The sequence below is a fragment of the Oryctolagus cuniculus genome, chromosome 1 (assembly GCF_964237555.1).
Source record: "Oryctolagus cuniculus chromosome 1, mOryCun1.1, whole genome shotgun sequence".
NCBI lineage: Eukaryota > Metazoa > Chordata > Mammalia > Lagomorpha > Leporidae > Oryctolagus > Oryctolagus cuniculus.
The window spans coordinates 87,352,552-87,372,483 of NC_091432.1; the positions used below are offsets into that span (position 1 = coordinate 87,352,552).

The 19,932-nt window shown below is 41.7% G+C and overlaps 1 protein-coding gene across 7 annotated transcripts in view; it reads right to left on the minus strand.

Moving 5' to 3' along the window:
- Positions 1 to 7,501, minus strand: part of MTMR2 (myotubularin related protein 2) — a 92,387-nt gene extending 84,886 nt beyond the window's left edge. For 3 of the 7 annotated variants that reach the window (XM_070077037.1, XM_017343791.3, XM_017343785.3), the window contains exon 1: positions 7,216 to 7,501. Coding sequence is in view for 1 of the 7 variants with exons in the window: in XM_002708615.5 (XP_002708661.1) it covers positions 6,212 to 6,291 (80 nt within the window). In the remaining 6 variants the exon portion in view is untranslated. Of the gene's footprint in view, positions 1 to 6,211; positions 6,682 to 7,215 lie in introns of those variants that run through there. The other 4 variants (XM_070077027.1, XM_051820376.2, XM_002708615.5 and 1 more) reach the window with 3 other exon arrangements.
- Between the last annotated feature and the right edge of the window lie 12,431 nt (positions 7,502 to 19,932).

Below are 19,932 nucleotides of genomic sequence, written 5' to 3' on the forward strand. Positions count from 1 at the left end.
TCAAATATTTGTCACCACTAACATAGCTGATAAAGGCTTTATTTTGAGAAGCCTAACACATATATTTTTGATTTGTGTTACTCAGGGCTGAGAAAGAAAATATCACAGGAAATTTCCTAAAAAATCAGATATAATAAAGCAATGAGATGACTTGTATTTTCCACTACTTCAGCCTACATTTTCACAAAAACGACCTCAAGTAATAGGTTTATAGTACCTCTAACATAGGGCTTAACTGTTTCATCTAATGTTAACGGAGACAGGAGGTGGCAATTAGGCAAAGATCCAAGGAAGAAGTCTTCAAACTTCTTAATATGCATCAAGACCCTCTGGAAAGGTTTGTTAAAACTGAAACTGCTGGACCTTGCCCACCCCCCCAAGTTTTTGATCCAATTAGGTTTAAGACTGGGCCCAAAAATTTGCATTTTTAATAAATACTCATAGGATGTGGATGCTGCTGGTCTGGAATCACAATTTGGGAACTACTTACTGATCTAAAGAAAATTATGGATGACAACATACAAGGAAAGAAGAAAAAGTATACAGGAGCCAAATTCAGCTTCACTACTAACCTGCCCCTTTTTGACTAATTAAATGGCCTTTTTTAAAAATATGGAGAATAGTTACTGATCAGTTCACAGTATTGGATCCTTTAGATCTCTGAAATAATGAAGTCCAAAATAAGGAATTATTAATCTACCAGTATTCTTAATGTCTGATGCAAGGCACTACTAACTATGCCAAGGTTATAGTTTCAACCTGGTGGCTGCACTTTGTTCTGCAGCTGTAGTTCCTGCCACTGATTCAGTCCAGCTGCCTCAGGAGGTGTGCCGAGAATCACAAGGGAGTGGGTAAGAATATGTGATTATACAAAAATATCACCATACTGGGAAAACAACCCAGAAGCACATTTCCTACCAGCATATCACTTTTCAATGACTTTAAGGATGAAATTGAAGGTGAAGCCTTACAACAAAATGTTAGAAATGTTGGAAACTCTTCCACTTCCTCAGGTTTTAAGTACAAGGCAAAGAAACAAAAACTCAGGATTTGCTGTTTTCAAGAAATAATTTCAAGGAAGACAATTTCAAAATATAATTAAGTGCACCTATTTAGCACAGAATTTAAGACACAGAGAAAGGGGCTGCATTGTGGCGCAGCTGGTTAAGCCACCACCCACAATGCCAACATCCCATATAAGCAACCAGTTCAAGTCCTGGCTGCTCCACTTCCAATACAGATCCATGCTAATACACCTGGGAAACTAACAGAGGATGGCCCAAGTGCTTGGACCCTGCACTCATGTGGGTGACCTGCAAGAGTTCCTGGCTCCTGGTTTGGGGCTGGCTCAGCTTCAGCCATTGCAGCCATTTTGGGAGTGAAATCAGTGGATGGAAGATCTCTCTCTCTCTCTCCCCCTTCCTGTCTCTGTAATTCTGCCTTTCAGATAAATAAATCTTAAAAAAAAAAAAAAAAAAAAAGACACAGCTAAGGATGCCTACATCCCACATCAGAGTGCCTGAGGGTCTCGTGCTCCTGTTTCAGATTCAGTTTCCTCTAATTCATACCATGGAAAGCAGCAGATGAAGGCCCAAATAACAGGGTCCCTGACATCCATACATTGATGGAGTTCCACACTCCTGGCTTCAGCCTAGCCTAGACCTCCCAGTTGTGGGCACTGGGGGAATGAACCAACAGATGGAAATGTATTCTCTACCCCCTCCCCCACTTCCTGCCTTACAAATAAAATTTCTAATTTAAATAATTAGTCAGAGACTACTTTGACTACGTGTGCCTGTGTGCTTCCTCTTTTTTTTAATGTTAAATGTAAATATCACAAGCTCATAAATGTTAATGAAACTACCTAGAAACCAAATAAAAAAACTCAAACAAATAACTACAGCATGAAGATTTACAAAAGATGAAATACATACACATTAAATGAATGACAAGTTAAAGAAGCCAAAGTAATCAAGAGTAGCAGTTAGAAAAAGAGATGGAAGAAGGGAGCATAGTAAATCTCAATTTATATGAGAGTAGACACAGAAAAGATAATGCAGTCAGTAAAATCAGCTCTGAATGTCAAGAGGAGGCATAGGAAAACAACTTGAACTTGAACCTGAAGTTTACCTGGTCAGGCCAAATTCAACAAAAGAAAATTCTTTTTAATACCTTGAATAGGAACAAGAAATAAGACCAGAACCGAATAGTCAGTATTCCTGTATTCAGAGCACCTATCTGGCACTAGATATTGTATCATTTACTTAAGTGTAGAAAAAGTAATCAAAGAAAACTACTCAGGCAGCACTTTCATAATACTGTATAAACTGACAAACACAATACCAGACTAGAATGGCAGAAGATTACCAATGTGAGGGCACTTCAAAACCTTTCTGGAAGATGAAAAGATGAGATACATTTTCTGTGAGCTTTTTGGACCTAATGTTAAATTCTACTGTATATATTATTGCAATTCTAAGTCTCAGGCCCCACCCTAGCTATCAAATATAGCCCATGATACTATTTTATTCATGTCATATAGTGGCTATATTTCTATCAAGAATCAGAGCAAGACTAGTGAGAATAAAATTATGGACTACAGATAAATAGATATCAGTATACTCTGGCGAACTTTTTCTCAACTTTCTGTGGGGCTGGACACATGTGAAGAATGGTCAATAACAGAATATGCAGGAGTTTCAAAGGCACGATATGTAAGAATTGAATGTTTGTTTCAGTATGGCAGTATCAAGCAGGACTCAAACTACTTTTTGGCATTTTATAAGGATTCAGGCTGATAGAACAATAGCTTATTAGGAAAGTACTATCTAAATAGCATCTAAAGAATGCAACTGTTCTTTTATGACCAAAGGCATCAAGTTCATGACGATTTAGAAGCAACAGCAACTCTAAAATAACTACAGACACATATCAAGAATCAACATATGCTTAATGTGACTGTGCCCAAGTCTTTCACCCAACTTCAACAGACTCTAATTTTCAAAATTCGGTGGGCAACCAGATGGGCTAATGTATTATTTTTCAAATTTATATTCTTCCTACTTCCCAGATATTTATATATTTAAACACAACACATAATATTTAAGTTGAGTTCATCTAATAAAATACTTGAAGGTGCCAGTGCTATGGCACAGCAGGTAAAGCCGCTGCCTCCAGTGCCGGCATCCCTTATGGGCGCCAGTTCGAGTCCTGGCTGCTCCACTCCCGATCGACCTCTCTGCTATGGCCTGGGAAAGCAGAAGATGGTCCAAATCCTTGAGACTCTGCTCCCACGTGGGAGACCTGGAAGAAGCTCCTGGCTCCTGGCTTCGGATCAGCACAGCTTGGGCCGTTGAGGCCAATTAGGGGAGTGAACCATCAGATGAAGACCTCTCATTCTCTCTCTCTCTGCCTCTCCTTCTGTCACTGTGTAACTCTGACTTTCAAATAAATAAATAAAATCTAAAAGTACTTGAAGAGGCCAGAGATGAACATATATCTGGATTACTAACTTCAGCCATAAATTTGAAATTTTGGTAACCTGAAGATAAAGATGCAATTATAAAGTTTCCATTTTCTATCTCACAAAAAGCATACATAATTTTTTGCATAAGCAATTCTCCATGAATCCAAACTAAGTAGAAATTTATGTCAACCTACTGTGTAAAAGACATGCTCCAACACACTGAACACTATTATTAACTACTACTTTACATGCAATATCAAAACAAATTCATAAGGCAATTTTCTAATTGAGTCTTTGTACAAAAACGTAAGCAGAAAGCATAAAAATAAACCACAGTTTTAAGGCTGACATTTCTGTAAAAGACTGAGATAATATATCCCAAATATGGTATTTTGCTTTGTCATGAGCTAGCAAGGCAAAAACAAAAACAATCTACAAATAAACTTACCAAAGCTTTTAGAATTATGATAGCCCAGCATGGCTGTGTATTAGAATCACCAGTGACTACCTGGGTGGCCTAAAATGTTTTAAATTAAGCTTTCTAACAAGTGCTTATAATGTAGCTAATTTTATACTAAAAGGGAGTGCCACAAACAAGTATGATAACAACTGAAATAAAAAAATATGAAAGAACTTAACAGGGTAACCTTTATGTAGCAGACATTCAATAATTGTTTTTGTACCTCCCAAAGGTGAAGAATGAAAGCTGACACTCTCTTGTTGAAAATTCAAAGTCATATTTGTCCAGATAGGACAGCTAATCTATTTATAGTCAAATTCTTTTGGGGAGTTAATTTTCTCAAATTCATAAATCATTAATGTAACTTCTTTTATTAATTATAATACATATATAAACATTAACTTTCTAAAAAAAGAGAAATCTCAGCAAATTTAATGTGTCAAACTGACAGTAAGGTAAATTAGTTTATATTAATCAACAATTTATTTAATATAATTTGAAAATCCAGAACAAAGATTATTTGTAAGGAGAATATAAGTAATTGATAAAGAAAAACATTCATTTTAGTATTATTAAGATAAAAAATTATAGAAGTTTAGAATTCTATGGGCTCTTACAGATGTTTTAGACCAACTTCCTTATGTTAAAAGAGACAACTAAGGACTAGAAAGTTAACTGACACAAGCTGAATAGCTAGCTAGCCAGGGACTTTCACACAGGAGCCTCCTAACTTCCAGTAACTTATTTCTTTCTAATCTACTGTGATGCCTCCAGTGGTTCTGATTCCTCTCCTTTGGATTAGAGTTCTGGTCGCCTCATTTGTTTTCTTTATATTCTATTTTAAACCACAGTTTTCATGTATAACTTTCCCATGTGATTGTAATTTTCCAACCTGTTTTCTAAATGATTTTACAGCTGAGCATGTAAATCCTCAGCTTTCTGAATTTCACAGTAACACAGAATTCAAAAAATGGTGGAAATAAACATAATCAACTGCACAGAAAAAGTCTTTGTCCTGGATACTCCAATATACAAATTTAAAACACCACTTAGTGAGTACCTGTTACATGCACAGTCCACGGTCAGTACTGAGTGTTAGGAGATGATTAAGGTAGGCTACTAGCTTTCAAATAGCCTACAACCTAGTAGTAAAGACAAACCAACAACTACAGTGTGCTTGTTAAGGACTCTGAAAAAGGAGTAGGCAGGGAGCTATGAATGCATATGGGGAAAAAAATCTAATTTTGAATGACAGGATAAGTCAGTGGCTGGCCAATGAGGTACTGAATACCAACAGGACAAAATGGCAGTTCTATTCATGTTTAGCAGTGTCCAAAATAAACTTAACAGAATAACTTCAATTTATTCAAGGACAAAATGAAAACTGTTTTCACACAGCAGTTTAGTATCTAATAATTCTCTAGTAACAATAACACTACTTTTCAGGGTAAAAGAAACTGACTCCATTATGGCTATCTCACAATACAGGTCTTCTGTTATTTCCTAATAAATCTGAAATTACTATTTTAAAACTAAAGAAAAAGACTGTATGAAAACATTTCTAATTAGTATATACAACGGCTCTCCGCAAAGCTCATAAACTAACGTCCTCAAAAATTCCAGGACAAAATTCCCATCTGTTACAAGAGAAATGACAAGAAAGAAAACCACCACTCATTTTGCTTCCTTAAACCAATCACTGAGGATGAAGACTACTACTCAGATTCCTCCAGCTGGAACGCTGAGAAAAGCAGAAGGGATGTTTTTATTTACATATTTAAGCAAAACTGGAGGTGGGCAGAAAAATCGAAGTGTAGGGGAAAGCATAACAGAGTTAAGACTATGAAGTGATGAAAAGGAAAAAGTTAAACAAGAACTCAAAAACCACAGACTTCAATGGAAGAAAGAAAGGTTTTGGACAGAGGTAAAGAGAAAGGCAGGAAATGGGGGGTGGGGGGTAGCGGGAGAAGGCCTATCCAAAAAAAAGGGGGGGGGGATTTGAGAGAGACAAAAAAAGTAATGAGCTGGGGCTTCCCCGACCGCGGAGAAAACGAGATCGGGGTTCAAGAGGTAGCGGGACCGATGAAGCAGCAGCGAGTGTTAACCTCTTCTTCCTCAGCCTCTACGCCCCAGAGAGGAAGGAAGAAGTGCTTCCCAAGTCCCAGGGAAGGAATTCCGGCAGAGGCTTCGGGAGCCAGAAGGGGCGAGTCGGGCTCCATCCAGCGGGTCCCGGCCCCTGTCCATCCCTCTAGGACGCTGGGCGGGGCCCTGCGCGTCCTGGTTACCTGGATAGGGAGTCCACGCTGGGCGGCCGGGCTACCGCCCGCTGGGAGCCCAGACTCTCGCAGCTCGAGCTCTTCTCCATGGCGCGGCGGCGGTAGCAGGAGGGAAGGACTAAAACGACCTCCGCGGCGGCCGGGCGGGAGGAGCGGAGGGCGGAGTGCGCCGGGCTAGGGCCGCGGTTAGGCCAGCGCCGGTCCGGGAGGGAGACCGGAAGCGGCCATGTTCCCCCAGACTGCACCGCGCCCGGGGGCTGCAGGGGAGAGGGAGGACCCCGTGGCGCCCCTTAGACGCCGGCCCCGACGCGCTCGGCGGGTGCGTCCGGGCCGCCCCTGGGCTCAGGCTAGGAGGGCGACTGAGTGTTCTTGGGGTGAGAGGAACCAGTGGAGCGAAGAGAGGCGAGGATGCTGCAGAGGGAGGGAAAATTCGAGAATGAATACTGGGAAGGGACCAAGGGTCTTAGAGGGAAGGCAAGGCTCTGAAAGCGCGGAGATGATTGAGACAGGAATGTGTGGGGTCAAGGAAAACGAGAGGACAGGGTCGTGAGAAGTGGGCGGGCCCTAGGATGGAGGGGCAGAAGGAACACGGGGGTCGGTAGGCGGGGAGTACGCGAAAATGGGTGTACTTAAGGGATGAGGAGACCAGAGATAAAGATGAATGAGGGGCTGCAATGGTTATGGGGTAGAGCGGCGCAGACATGGTTCAAATTCAGGCTTTGCCAGCCTCGTGCATGTAATGCAGAGCCTTGAAACTCGGCTTACCTTTAAAAATGGAAGAACAATCTCCGCTTGGATGAGTGTTTAAGTGTAAAATGCTTAAAACGATGTAGGGCAGAGAATAAGCAGACAGCTAGTAGAGTTACCTTCTACCTAAGCTGTAGCGAATAGATTGGACTAATGCATAGAACGTTTCTAGCATAAATTCAATAAATGGTAGCTGCCATGAGAAGATGAAGGAAGGATAGCACAGAAGCAAGAAGTGGTTGCTGGAGGTAATGGGGAGAGCATACCATTGGTAGCGAAAAAACAGTGCTGATCTCTCAGTTCCTCTTCCTCACCTGGCCCAGCGTCAAGGAGAGGGCACTGGGAAAGGAGCTGAAATTGGAGGCCGACCGTGACTTGGATTGAGTGGATTTGTAGAGTGTCCAAAAGTGTGTCCAGGAAAAGCACTTTGACATCAATCTGCTGTCCCCTTTAGAAAGAATTGCGGAAGAGAGAATGGGGGAGAACTAATAAATATACACAAAAAACTTGGTGTTTAATAAAGGACAAACTTTTCCTGCTGTTTCACATTCCACTGCAGAGCAGGAAGGGAGTGTGGAGGGATAGAGCTATGATAAGAGAACAGGAACTGGGTAAAAGGGAAATGCTTGTGCTAGTAATTTTCCTTTACACAGAACACAGGAAAGACAGGACAACAGAAAAGAATTCTGATTGAAAAGGAATTCCAGTCACATCATATGGGGTGTAAAGTTATGCAAAGATTATGTCTGTAAAATACTACACTAAATCTTTTTTTTAATTCCTTGCTAAGATAAATAGGATTATACTGATTTAAATTAAATTTGAATTCTACTCTGCAATTGATGTTTTTAGGAAATTCTTAAAGTATAGGAGCAGTAAGATCTTAACTTGCTAGTACATTCTCCAGAAGAACAACCTACTTTTGTTACTTTTAGGGTAAGAGTAGTTATTAATGAATCGATGTGTGCTTAAGTACAAAATCTGTTCTCCAGCTTGACAAGGACAAATAGCAACCAATTGTTTATATTTCTGTAAGTTTTAAAAAGCTCAGTATCTACATTGATTCATAGGAATTTACTGCTTCCCTAGCCAAATGTTGACTCACTGTCACCTGATGCCATTTGACTTAGATTTCCCAAACTTAGTGAAGATTGATGAGCCCTTGAGTGAGTGCCACATACGTCCTCTTACTCTGTTCATTTCTGGCATTGTGTTAATTAGAGTACTTAAAACCGTTTGCCTAGTAGTGCAATACTTTGTGTATGGTACACCTTGTTAGTAATAAAAAACAGTGTAGTTAAGTTTATAGAGTTTGGAACCAGGTAAATCTGCTCTGGAATCCTGTTTTTATCACCAAACTTGGTCTATATTGTAATTAAGCTGTTTCTCATCTACATACATAGTATGTATCTTATACTACCTACAGAGTAGGTTGATTTTTTTTTCCCACAGAGTCAGTTGCACAGTAGGCTACTGGTAAATCGATCTATTATTTGTTTTCCCGCTGAATTTGGTGCTTTACTTCCAACCTGAATGGTGAAACTATTCAGAGTGGGAGGAAAAAATAAAAAAGCAAACAATACGTTAATCTCTGTTGAAAGTTAAGTTAGTACTGAATTCTTTTTCTGATATGTTGGCTCCTATGTCATGTACTCATGAGAAACCAATCTGATTAGGACTTTGTACACCTCAGTTTTCATATCTTTTAAAAACATTTCAATTGCGGTGGGTGCTGTGGCATAGTAGGTTAAGCCTCTGCCTGCAGCACCAGCATCCCATATGGGCCTTTGTCAAATCCTGACTTCTCCATTTCCCATCCAGTTCCCAGATAATGGCCTGGGAAAGCAGTGGCAGATGGCCCAAATGCTTGGGCCCCTGCAGCTACACAGGAGACCTGGAAGAAGCTCCTGGCTCCTGGCTTTGGATGGCTGTTAACAGCCATTTAGGGAGTGAACCAGTGGTTGGAAGACCTCTCTTTGTGTCTTTGCCTCTCTTTGTAACTCTATCTCTCAAATAAATAAATAAATCTTTAAAAAGGGTGGGTGGGCAGCGATGTGGTGCAGCAAGTTAACGCCCTGGCCTGAAGCACTGGCACCCCATAGGGGCACCGGTTCTAGTACCAGCTGCTCCTCTTCCGATCCTGCTCTCTGCTATGGCCTGGGATTGCAGTAGAAGATGGCCAAAGTCCTTGGGCCCCTGCACCCATGGAGGGGGGGACCTGGAAGAAGCTCCTGGCTCCTGGCTTCGGATCAGTGCAGCTCCATCCGTTGTGGCCATCTGGGGAGTGAACCAGTGGAGGGAAGACCTTTCTGTCTACCTCTCTCTGTGTAACTCTGTCTTTCAAATAAATAAATAAATCTTAAAAAAAGATTTCAATTTATACCAGATCACATAGGAACTATTGCTATAATGTGCAATGTGTGCGTTTTTCCAAGTATGCATTCCTTAAATTCATGTTTATAGAATTATGTAAGAAATATAAGCATTCTTATTCATTACATATTAATGAGTATAAAGAACAGTGAGGGTTGTGTATTAACCCCCTCCATGGACTTAATGATTAGATACTGTCAAATCCAATCATTTTCACCACAAAATAAAAGGTCAGGATTTCCAATTCCTAACGATATTATGAACTAATATGGGCTGTGTCTTCCTCCCCCATCTCAGCCTTGGAATGATGTAGAAGCTGGGAGGAGATTGTTGGAGCTGAGAAGTTAAAACCGGAAGTCCTTTGAGAGAGAAGGTGTCTAAATCCCAGAGAAAAGTGGAGAATAGCAGACCATACAAATATGGAAGGAAACTATCTTAGGTTGTTTTCTTCTCCGTACATACCATGACCGGATCATTGTCTTCCAGCCACTTCTACAAGGCCGAAAATAAATGTCAGCCCAGTACGAAGGAACAGCAGAGCAAGCTCAAGATATATCCAGATATAGAGAGTGAGATAGGTGAGATAGTTGAGATAGAGATATCGCCATCTGAGATGAGAGAACTAATAAGGACAGTTATAGGAAGACTTGCCAGATCTTAGGACCAGGTTGCCTGATTGCTAGAGGGGATTGTAATTGAGGAATGGTCTTTCCAGGTTGAAGTGCCAAGGAAGCATAGCCTCCTAATTTTTCCTAACTTCTCAAGGACACACATAAACTTGAATTTTGTGTGCTTCCCCAGAATACATCTTACCAGTTAAGGAACAAAGTATTGCAAAGGGACATGTGCTCTCCAGGAAAAATAAGAAATTTCAGTACCATAATGCCTGTAAGCACAATACATACATAGCAATAACAAAAAAAAATGTATTTAAGAAATGAGATTATTTTTACAAGAAATAGGAAAAAATAGTTATACAGAAGGGTCAGTTATAAAGCCTGAATATGAAGTTTATAGTTGTTGAATACTTCAGCAGGTGGGTTAAATGGAAGAATGAATTGGTCAAAGAACTTGTGAGGTTGACATTCAAGTGAAGCAACACCTTAGATACAAAAAACAAAAATACAGAAGAAAAGCTAAGATAAGGGCAGGTAAGTATCAACATCAATATAATTTAGAGGCAGGGGAAATATTTAAGGATATAATTATCAAAAATTCAGAAGATGAAAGACTAAAAAATAGAAGTGCTTACAGAAGCTTATCAGTTTATTGCCATTATAACATACATGTTTAGCACAGTGATTTAGACACCACTTGGGATATCCACACCCCATACTGAAGTGCCTGGGTTTGAGTCGCAGCTCTGCTTCCTATTCCAGCTTTCTCATAATGTGCATCCTGGGAGGCAGCAGGTAATGCCTCAAGTAGTTGGGTTCCTACCACCTACCTCAACTGAATTCCTCACTTCTCACTTCAACTCGGCCCAACCACAACTGTTGCAGACATTTGGGGAGTGAACCAGCAGACAGAAGATAGATTCATTCATTCTCTCTGTCTTTCTCTGTCTCTCTTTCTCTCTCTCTCCCCCTCCCCCTGCATGTCAAGTAGGTAAAAGTATCAATAAAATACTCACACAGTGGCCGGCGCCGCGGCTCACTAGGCTAATCCTCCGTCTAGCGGCGCCGGCACACCAGGTTATAGTCCCGGTTGGGGCGCCAGATTCTGTCCCGGTTGCCCCTCTTCCAGGCCAGCTCTCTGCTGTGGCCCGGGAGTGCAGTGGAGGATGGCCCAGGTGCTTGGGCCCTGCACCCCATGGGAGACCAGGAAAAGCACCTGGCTCCTGGCTCCTGCCATCGGATCAGCGCGGTGCGCCGGCCGCAGCGCGCCGGCCGCGGCGGCCATTGGAGGGTGAACCAACGGCAAAGGAAGACCTTTCTCTCTGTCTCTCTCTCTCACTGTCCACTCTGCCTGTCAAAAAATAAAAATAAATAAATAAATAAATAAAAATACTCACACAGTGTCAAATAGAGTGTGTATATATGTGTATTAATTCCACGCCTTGACATAGCAAAAAGAAATGTAGGTGTATTTAATATATGCACAAAAGCCTTTAAAAGATATATTCAAAATATGCACAAAAACCTTCAAAATAAAAAGCAGCCTATCATAAAATAACACAAGGATCAAACTGATATCACACTTTTCCAAATCAGCTGCAAGAATATGAAGGTGTTCAGGACACACTACCTCCAAATATGCCATGTTGGCATAATGAATATTTTAATCTGAAGGAATTTGAGAGAACTATAGAAGGAGGAAGGTTACTTTTCCACACCCTTCTTCAATAAAATACATCATAAAGCCAAGGAAGAATTTTCTGATGTTGCCCTGAAGCAGATCACAAGAAGCTCAGGTGAGAGGTGCCTTCTTTATAACCGTAAGGAAAATAACCTGCATTTCAGAAAATGAAGAGCCAGAGAGAAGAATCTGACAAATGTATCTCATTAAGTTTTTCTCAGTTTATTGCTATTATATCACACATGTTTGGCTTCTTATATTTCTCCATTACTATCCGTTTTTTTGTTGTTGGTAAGACATTTTATTTGAAAGAGTTAGGGAGAGAGGGAAAGATGGAGAGAGGTCTTCCATCCATTAGTTTATTCCCCAGATGACCACAAGGGCTGGGCTGGGCCAGGCTGAAGCCAGGAGCTTCTTCTAGATGTCCTGAATGGGTGCAGGGCGCCAATCACTTGGACCACCTGCTGCTGCTTTCTCTGGTGCCTAAGCAGGGAGATGGATTGGAAGTGGAGCAGCCAGGACTTAACTGGTACCCATATGGGATTCCAGTACTGCAGGTGGTGGCTTAATTAACCCACTATGCCACAATATTGGCCCCAATTCTCCATTCTTTATCGAACCTAATATAATATTTTAATATGTTAAACCATTCCATAGAGTCTTCATTTTCTTCTGAAGGCACTCATATCACATAAAATTTATAAAATAAATGTGTTTGATTTTCTCCTGTCAATCTGTCTTTTGTTAGTGGGACCCTAGCCATGAACCTATAGTAAATATTTTTTCTCTATAAATATTTTTAAAGTACAAGAAGCAAGTGTTTAACCTAGCGGTTGAGACATCCACATTCCATATCAGAATGCCTGGGTTTTCAGTCTTGATATCAACTTCCTGCCAATGCAGCCCCTGGGAGGCAGTAGTGATAGCTTCAGTATATGGGTCCCTACCATCACATGGAAGACCTGGATTGTATTCCAGGACCCTGGTTGCAGCCTCGGCTGTTAGAAGCATTTAAAGAATTAACCAGTGAATGGGAGGTCTCTTTCTGCCTTTCAAGTAAATACATTTTTTAAATTAAAATGTAAGATGAAAGTCTATAAAATTTTACATTCACTTAAGTTATCACTAAAGTATAAGGGAAAAATAGATATATTTCTCAAGCATCCAAGACTTCAAGAGGTTTATTACTCAAATCCCTCCTTGAATGTATTCTGAAATACTCTAGCAAAAGTATTTAAGAGTTCCTTAACAGATATATGGGACTGGAATGAGGAGACCGGAGGGAGGTTAGAGTGCGCCAAAGAACTTTTCTTGCTCAGGGGTAGAGATGTCAATGGCCAGGGAGTGCAGTGGAGGATGGCCCAGGTGCTTGGGCCCTGCACCCCATGGGAGACCAGGAAAAGCACCTGGCACCTGGCTCCTGCCATCGGATCGGCGCGGTGCGCCGGCCGCAGCGCGCTGGCCGCGCCGGCCATTGGAGGGTGAACCAACGGCAAAGGAAGACCTTTCTCTCTGTCTCTCTCTCTCACTGTCCACTCTGCCTGTCAAAAAAAAAAAAAAGAAAGAAAGAAAGAAACTAATGGAAGAATTAATATATCAGCCATCTTTTACTAGATTATGGTACAATAACAATCCCCAAGTTTTAGTGACTTGTCAATTTCAGATAGGCTGTGATGCTCTTCTATGTATCTTGTTTCTGGGACTCAAAATGAGGGACTAGCCTTGTCTGGGAAATGCAGATTTCCGTTTTTGGCAAAGTGAAAAGTTCAGTAATTCTTAACACTTTTCTTTCGATGGGGCATATGTCACATTTACACATATTCTGCTAGATAAAGAAAGTGGAGTGAGAGGTTTGCTTCCCTTACAGAAAGGGACCTTGTAGGCAACCAAGATGTAGGAAATAATATAATCTAACATAATATTCAAGTTTAGCTAAAAATTAATAGAAATAAAAAGTAAATTTTCAAAGCAGCTAAAGAAAATACAACCCAGCTAAATGAAGAAAACCAAGAAGAAAAATATGCAAACTTGATGGAGCAGCAATAACAAAAATGTAAGATAACCAATAAAATATAGTTCCTCTGACTTAAAAATAAGATCAAGCAAGATGTTTATTATAAGAGATAAGTTTTTTAAAAATCAAGAAAGGGGGCTGGCACTGTGGTGCAGTGGGTTAATGCCCTGGCCTGAAGCACCAGGATCCCATATGGGCGCCAGTTAAAGACTCGACTGCTCCACTTCCCATGCAGCTCTCTGCTATGGCCTGGGAAAGCAGTAGAGGATGGCCCAAAGTCATTGGGCCCCTGCACCCACGTGGGAGACCTGGAGGAAGCTCCTGGCTCCTGGCTTCAGATCGGCATAGCTCCGGCCATTGCGGCCATCTGGGGAGTGAACTAGTGGATGGAAGACCTCTCTCTCTCTCTGGCTCTCCTCTCTCTGTGTAACTCTGACTTTCAAATAAATAAAATATTTTTAAAAAGCCAAGAAAGTTTGACCATAGATTGAAAAATATGAAAAATATGTAACAGGCCTTACAAAGATTTAATGAACTACTGGGCCGGCGCCGTGGCTCAATAGGCTAATCCTCCACCTTGCGGTGCTGGCACACCGGGTTCTAGTCCCGGTTAGGGCGCCGGATTCTGTCCCGGTTGCCCCTCTTCCAGGCCAGCTCTCTGCTATGGCCAGGGAGTGCAGTGGAGGATGGCCCAGGTGCTTGGGCCCTGCACCCCATGGGAGACCAGGAAAAGCACCTGGCACCTGGCTCCTGCCATCGGATCGGCGCGGTGCGCCGGCCGCAGCGCGCTGGCCGCGCCGGCCATTGGAGGGTGAACCAACGGCAAAGGAAGACCTTTCTCTCTGTCTCTCTCTCTCACTGTCCACTCTGCCTGTCAAAAAAAAAAAAAGAAAGAAAGAAAGAAACTAATGGAAGAATTAATATATCAGCCATCTTTTACTAGATTATGGTACAATAACAATCCCCAAGTTTTAGTGACTTGTCAATTTCAGATAGGCTGTGATGCTCTTCTATGTATCTTGTTTCTGGGACTCAAAATGAGGGACTAGCCTTGTCTGGGAAATGCAGATTTCCGTTTTTGGCAAAGTGAAAAGTTCAGTAATTCTTAACACTTTTCTTTCGATGGGGCATATGTCACATTTACACATATTCTGCTAGATAAAGAAAGTGGAGTGAGAGGTTTGCTTCCCTTACAGAAAGGGACCTTGTAGGCAACCAAGATGTAGGAAATAATATAATCTAACATAATATTCAAGTTTAGCTAAAAATTAATAGAAATAAAAAGTAAATTTTCAAAGCAGCTAAAGAAAATACAACCCAGCTAAATGAAGAAAACCAAGAAGAAAAATATGCAAACTTGATGGAGCAGCAATAACAAAAATGTAAGATAACCAATAAAATATAGTTCCTCTGACTTAAAAATAAGATCAAGCAAGATGTTTATTATAAGAGATAAGTTTTTTAAAAATCAAGAAAGGGGGCTGGCACTGTGGTGCAGTGGGTTAATGCCCTGGCCTGAAGCACCAGGATCCCATATGGGCGCCAGTTAAAGACTCGACTGCTCCACTTCCCATGCAGCTCTCTGCTATGGCCTGGGAAAGCAGTAGAGGATGGCCCAAAGTCATTGGGCCCCTGCACCCACGTGGGAGACCTGGAGGAAGCTCCTGGCTCCTGGCTTCAGATCGGCATAGCTCCGGCCATTGCGGCCATCTGGGGAGTGAACTAGTGGATGGAAGACCTCTCTCTCTCTCTGGCTCTCCTCTCTCTGTGTAACTCTGACTTTCAAATAAATAAAATATTTTTAAAAAGCCAAGAAAGTTTGACCATAGATTGAAAAATATGAAAAATATGTAACAGGCCTTACAAAGATTTAATGAACTACTGGGCCGGCGCCGTGGCTCAATAGGCTAATCCTCCACCTTGCGGTGCTGGCACACCGGGTTCTAGTCCCGGTTAGGGCGCCGGATTCTGTCCCGGTTGCCCCTCTTCCAGGCCAGCTCTCTGCTATGGCCAGGGAGTGCAGTGGAGGATGGCCCAGGTGCTTGGGCCCTGCACCCCATGGGAGACCAGGAAAAGCACCTGGATCCTGGCTCCTGCCATCGGATCAGCGCGGTGCGCCGGCTGCAGCGGCAGCCATTGGAGGGTGAACCAACAGCAAAAGGAAGACCTTTCTCTCTCTGTCTCTCTCTCTCACTGTCCACTCTGCCTGTCAAAAAAAAAAAAAAAAAAAGATTTAATGAACTACTAATGAATTGCAACAAGTACTTTGAAAAGCCCCTTAGTAGGTCATAATGGAAGCTTGAGTATATTAAAAAAATTATCATGTAGATAATATCCTCTGATCACAGTACAATAACATTAAATATATATACATATAATTATTTTTAATCTCAAATGTCTGTAAACTCAAAAACAAAAATTACTTATGTGGGAAATAAAATCATAGGCAATTATAAAATACTTTAAAATGAATGACAATAAAATGCTACAGGTGTAAAACAACACTTGGAAAAACTTTGTAAAATATATTAGGAAAAATGAGGAGTGATAAATGGCAATGCTTGATTTATGTGTCAACTTGACTGAGTTAAGGGAATACCTAGATAGCTGCTAAAACATGATTACTGGGTCTGTTTAAGAGGATATTTCTGAAAGATTAAAATTTGTATCAGTAGATTGAATAAAGAACATTTGCCCTCACCAGTTTGTGTGGATGTTATCCAATCCGTTGAGGGTCTGATTAGAACAAAAAGGCAGAGGAGGGTAAAGTCTCACTTCTTGAACAGGAACATCAATCTTCTCCTACTCTCTGACATCACAGCTCCTACTCCTACTTGTTAGGCCTTCAGACTCCAGATATACACCACACTACCCCTTCTCCTGCAGTTCTCGTTCTTTTGGTCTCAAACTGGGCCAAAATAGTTACCCCAGCTTCTCCTCTGATGGTCAGGCCCTCAGATTCAGACTGAGTTACACCACCATGTTTCCTGACTCCCCAGTTTGCAAATATGGTACTGTAGCACTTTTCATCCTCTATAATGAGATAAGCCAATTGGCATAATATATCTCCTCTTATTTGTACAAATCTGCTTGTTCTGTTTTTCTGGAGAACCTTGACATCATACAGGTGTACTAAGTAGTTTGCTCAAAAAAAGAATGGGAAAGAGAAATAAAATACAGGCATAGAAACAAGGAGCAAAGAAATAATAAAAATATATATAGACATCAATAATACAAGGATAACCACAGCAATAGAACTGAACAAGAATCCAAACTTGGGGCCAGCGCTGTGGTGCAGTGGGTTAATGCCCTGGCCTGAAGCACCAGCATCCCATATGGGTGCCAGTTCAAGACCCAGATGCTCCACTTCCCATCCCGCTCTCTGCTATGGCCTAGGAAAGCAGTGGAGGATGGCCCAGGTCCTTGGGCCCCTGCACCCGCATGGGAGACCCAGAGGAGGCTCCTGGCTCCTGGCTTTGGATCAGCGCAGCTCCAGCTGTTGCGGCCAGTTGGAGAGTGAACCAGCGGGTGGAAGACCTCTCACTCTCTCTCTCTCTCTCTTCTCTCTCTCCCTCTCCTCTCTTTGTATAACTCTGACTTTCAAATAAATAATCTTTTTTTTTTTTGACAGGCAGAGTGGACAGTGAGAGAGAGAGAGAGAGAGAGAGAGGTCTTCCTTTTTTTTTTTTTTTTTTTTTTTTTTTTTTTTTTAAGTTTTTTTTTTTTTTTTTTTTTTTTTTTTATCTTTCTTTTTTTTTTTTTTAAACTTTTATTTAATGCATATAATTTTCCAAAGTACGACTTCTGGATTACAATGGCTTCCCCCCCATACCGTCCCTCCCACCCACAACCCTCCCCTTTCCCACTCCCTCTCCCCTTCCATTCACATCATGATTCATTTTCGATTATCTTAATATACAGATCAGCTTAGTATACATTAAGTATGGATTTCAACAGTTTGCTCCCACACAGAAACATAAAGTGAAAAATAATAGATGATTTTTTTAAATGATGATGAAATCAGAGCAGACCTATTGTCATGTTTAATCCCAGTGAGAGTCAAGTTGGGAATTGATAATTTCTTTCTTTTTTTTTTTTTTCTTTTCTTTTTTTTTTTTTACAGAGGATCAGTTTAGTATGCATTAAGTAAGGATTTCAACAGTTTGCACCCCCATAGAAACACAAAGTGAAATATATTGTTTGAGTACTCGTTATAGCATTAAATCTCAATGTACAGCACATTAAGGATAGAGATCCTACATGAGGAGTAAGTGCACAGTGACTCCTGTTGTTGACTTTACCAATTGACACTCCTGTCTATGGCATCAGTAATCTCCCTATGCTCCAGTCATGAGTTTCCAAGGCTATGGAAGCCCTCTGAGTTCTCCGACTCTTATCTTGTTTAGACAAGGTCATAGTCAAAGTGGAGGTTCTCTCCTCCCTTCAGAGAAAGGTACCTCCTTCTTTGAAGACCTGTTCTTTCCACTGGGATCTCACTCGCAGAGATCTTTTGCCAGAGTGTCTTGGCTTTCCATGCCTGAAATACTCTCATGAGCTTTTCAGCCAGCTCCGAATGCCTTTAGGGCTGATTCTGAGGCCAGAGTGCTATTTAGGACATCTGCCATTCTATGAGTCTGCTGAGTATCTCACTTCCCATGTTGGATCACTCTCCCCTTTATTTACTCCATCGGTTAGCGTTAGCAGGTACTAGACTTGTCTATGTGTTCCCTTTGACTCCCAGTCCCTTCACCATGACCAACTGTGAACTGAAACTGATCACCTGGAACAGTGAGATGGCATTGGTACATGCCACCTCGATGGGATTGAATTGGAATCCCCTGGTATGCTTCCAACTCCACCACTTGGGGCAAGTCAGCCTGAGCATGTCCCAAATTATACATCTCTTCCCTCTCCCATTCCCACCACCATGTTCAACAGGGATCACATTTCAGTTAATTTTCAACACTTAAGAATAACTGTGCATCAATTACAGATCTAAACCAGTCATATTAAGTAGAACAGATAAAAAAAACTACTAAGAGGGATAATGTATTAAGTTGTTCATTAACAGTCAGGGCTATGCTGATCAAGCCACCATTTCCCATAGTGTCCACCTCACTCCAACAGGTTTCCCTCTTGGTGTTCAGTCAGTCGTCACCGATCAGGGAGAACATATGGTATTTGTCCCTTTGGGACTGGCTTATTTCACTCAGCATGATGTGTTCCAGATTCCTCCATTTTGTTGCAAATGAGGTCTTCCTTTTGCCATTGGTTCACCCTCCAATGGCCGCCAAGGCCAGCGCTCTGTGGCCGGCGTGCTGCGGCCGGCGTACCGTGCTGATCCAGCAGGAGGCAGGTGCTTATCTGGTCTCCCATAGGGTGCAGGGCCCAAGGACTTGGGCCATCCTCCACTGCCTTCCAGGGCCACAGCAGAGAGCTGGCCTGGAAGAGGGGCAACCGGGACAGAATCCGGCACCCCGACCAGGACTAGAACCTGGTGTGCCAGGGCCGCAGGTGGAGGATTAGCCTAGTGAGCCGTGGCACCGTCAAATAAATAAATCTTTAAAAAAAAAATCCAAACTTAAAATATGTTACTAACTATTAATGAAATAACCTTGCAGCAATACTGTTTAATTGTGGGGCCGATGCTGTGGCATAATGGGTTAAGCTGCCACCTGCAACACCAGAATCTCATAAGGGTGCCAGATCAAGTCCCAGATGCTCCACTTCTGATCCTACTCCCTGCTAATGTGCCTAAGAAAGCAGCAGATGATGGACTAAGTGTTTGGGCCCCTGCCACCAATGAGGGAGACCCATATGAATCTCCTGGCTCCTGGCTTTGGCCTGGCCCAGCCCTGGATATTTTGGCCATTTGGAAAGTGAACCAGCAGATGAAATCTCTCTCTTCCTCTCTCTTTCTCTTTCTGTGTGTGTATATGTTTGTGTTTGTGTGTATGTGTGTGATCCTCTGGAACTCAGCCTTTCAAATAAATAAATAAAATATTTAAAATAATAACATTGACTATAAATGAAATAAATTCCTAAATTAAAAGCTACAGTCTGAAGGAATGAATGAAAAAAATGAGATACAAAATATGCTGTCTACATGGAATTTAAAACATCAGTAAATGGGGCTGGCGCTGTGACACAGCAGGTAAAGCCACCACCTGCAGTGTTGGCATCCCATATAGGCACTAGTTTGAGTCCCAGCTGCTCCACTTCTGATACACCTCTCTGCTATGGCCTGGAAAAGCCATAGAGGATGGTCCAAGTGCTTGGGCCCCTGCGCTCACATGGG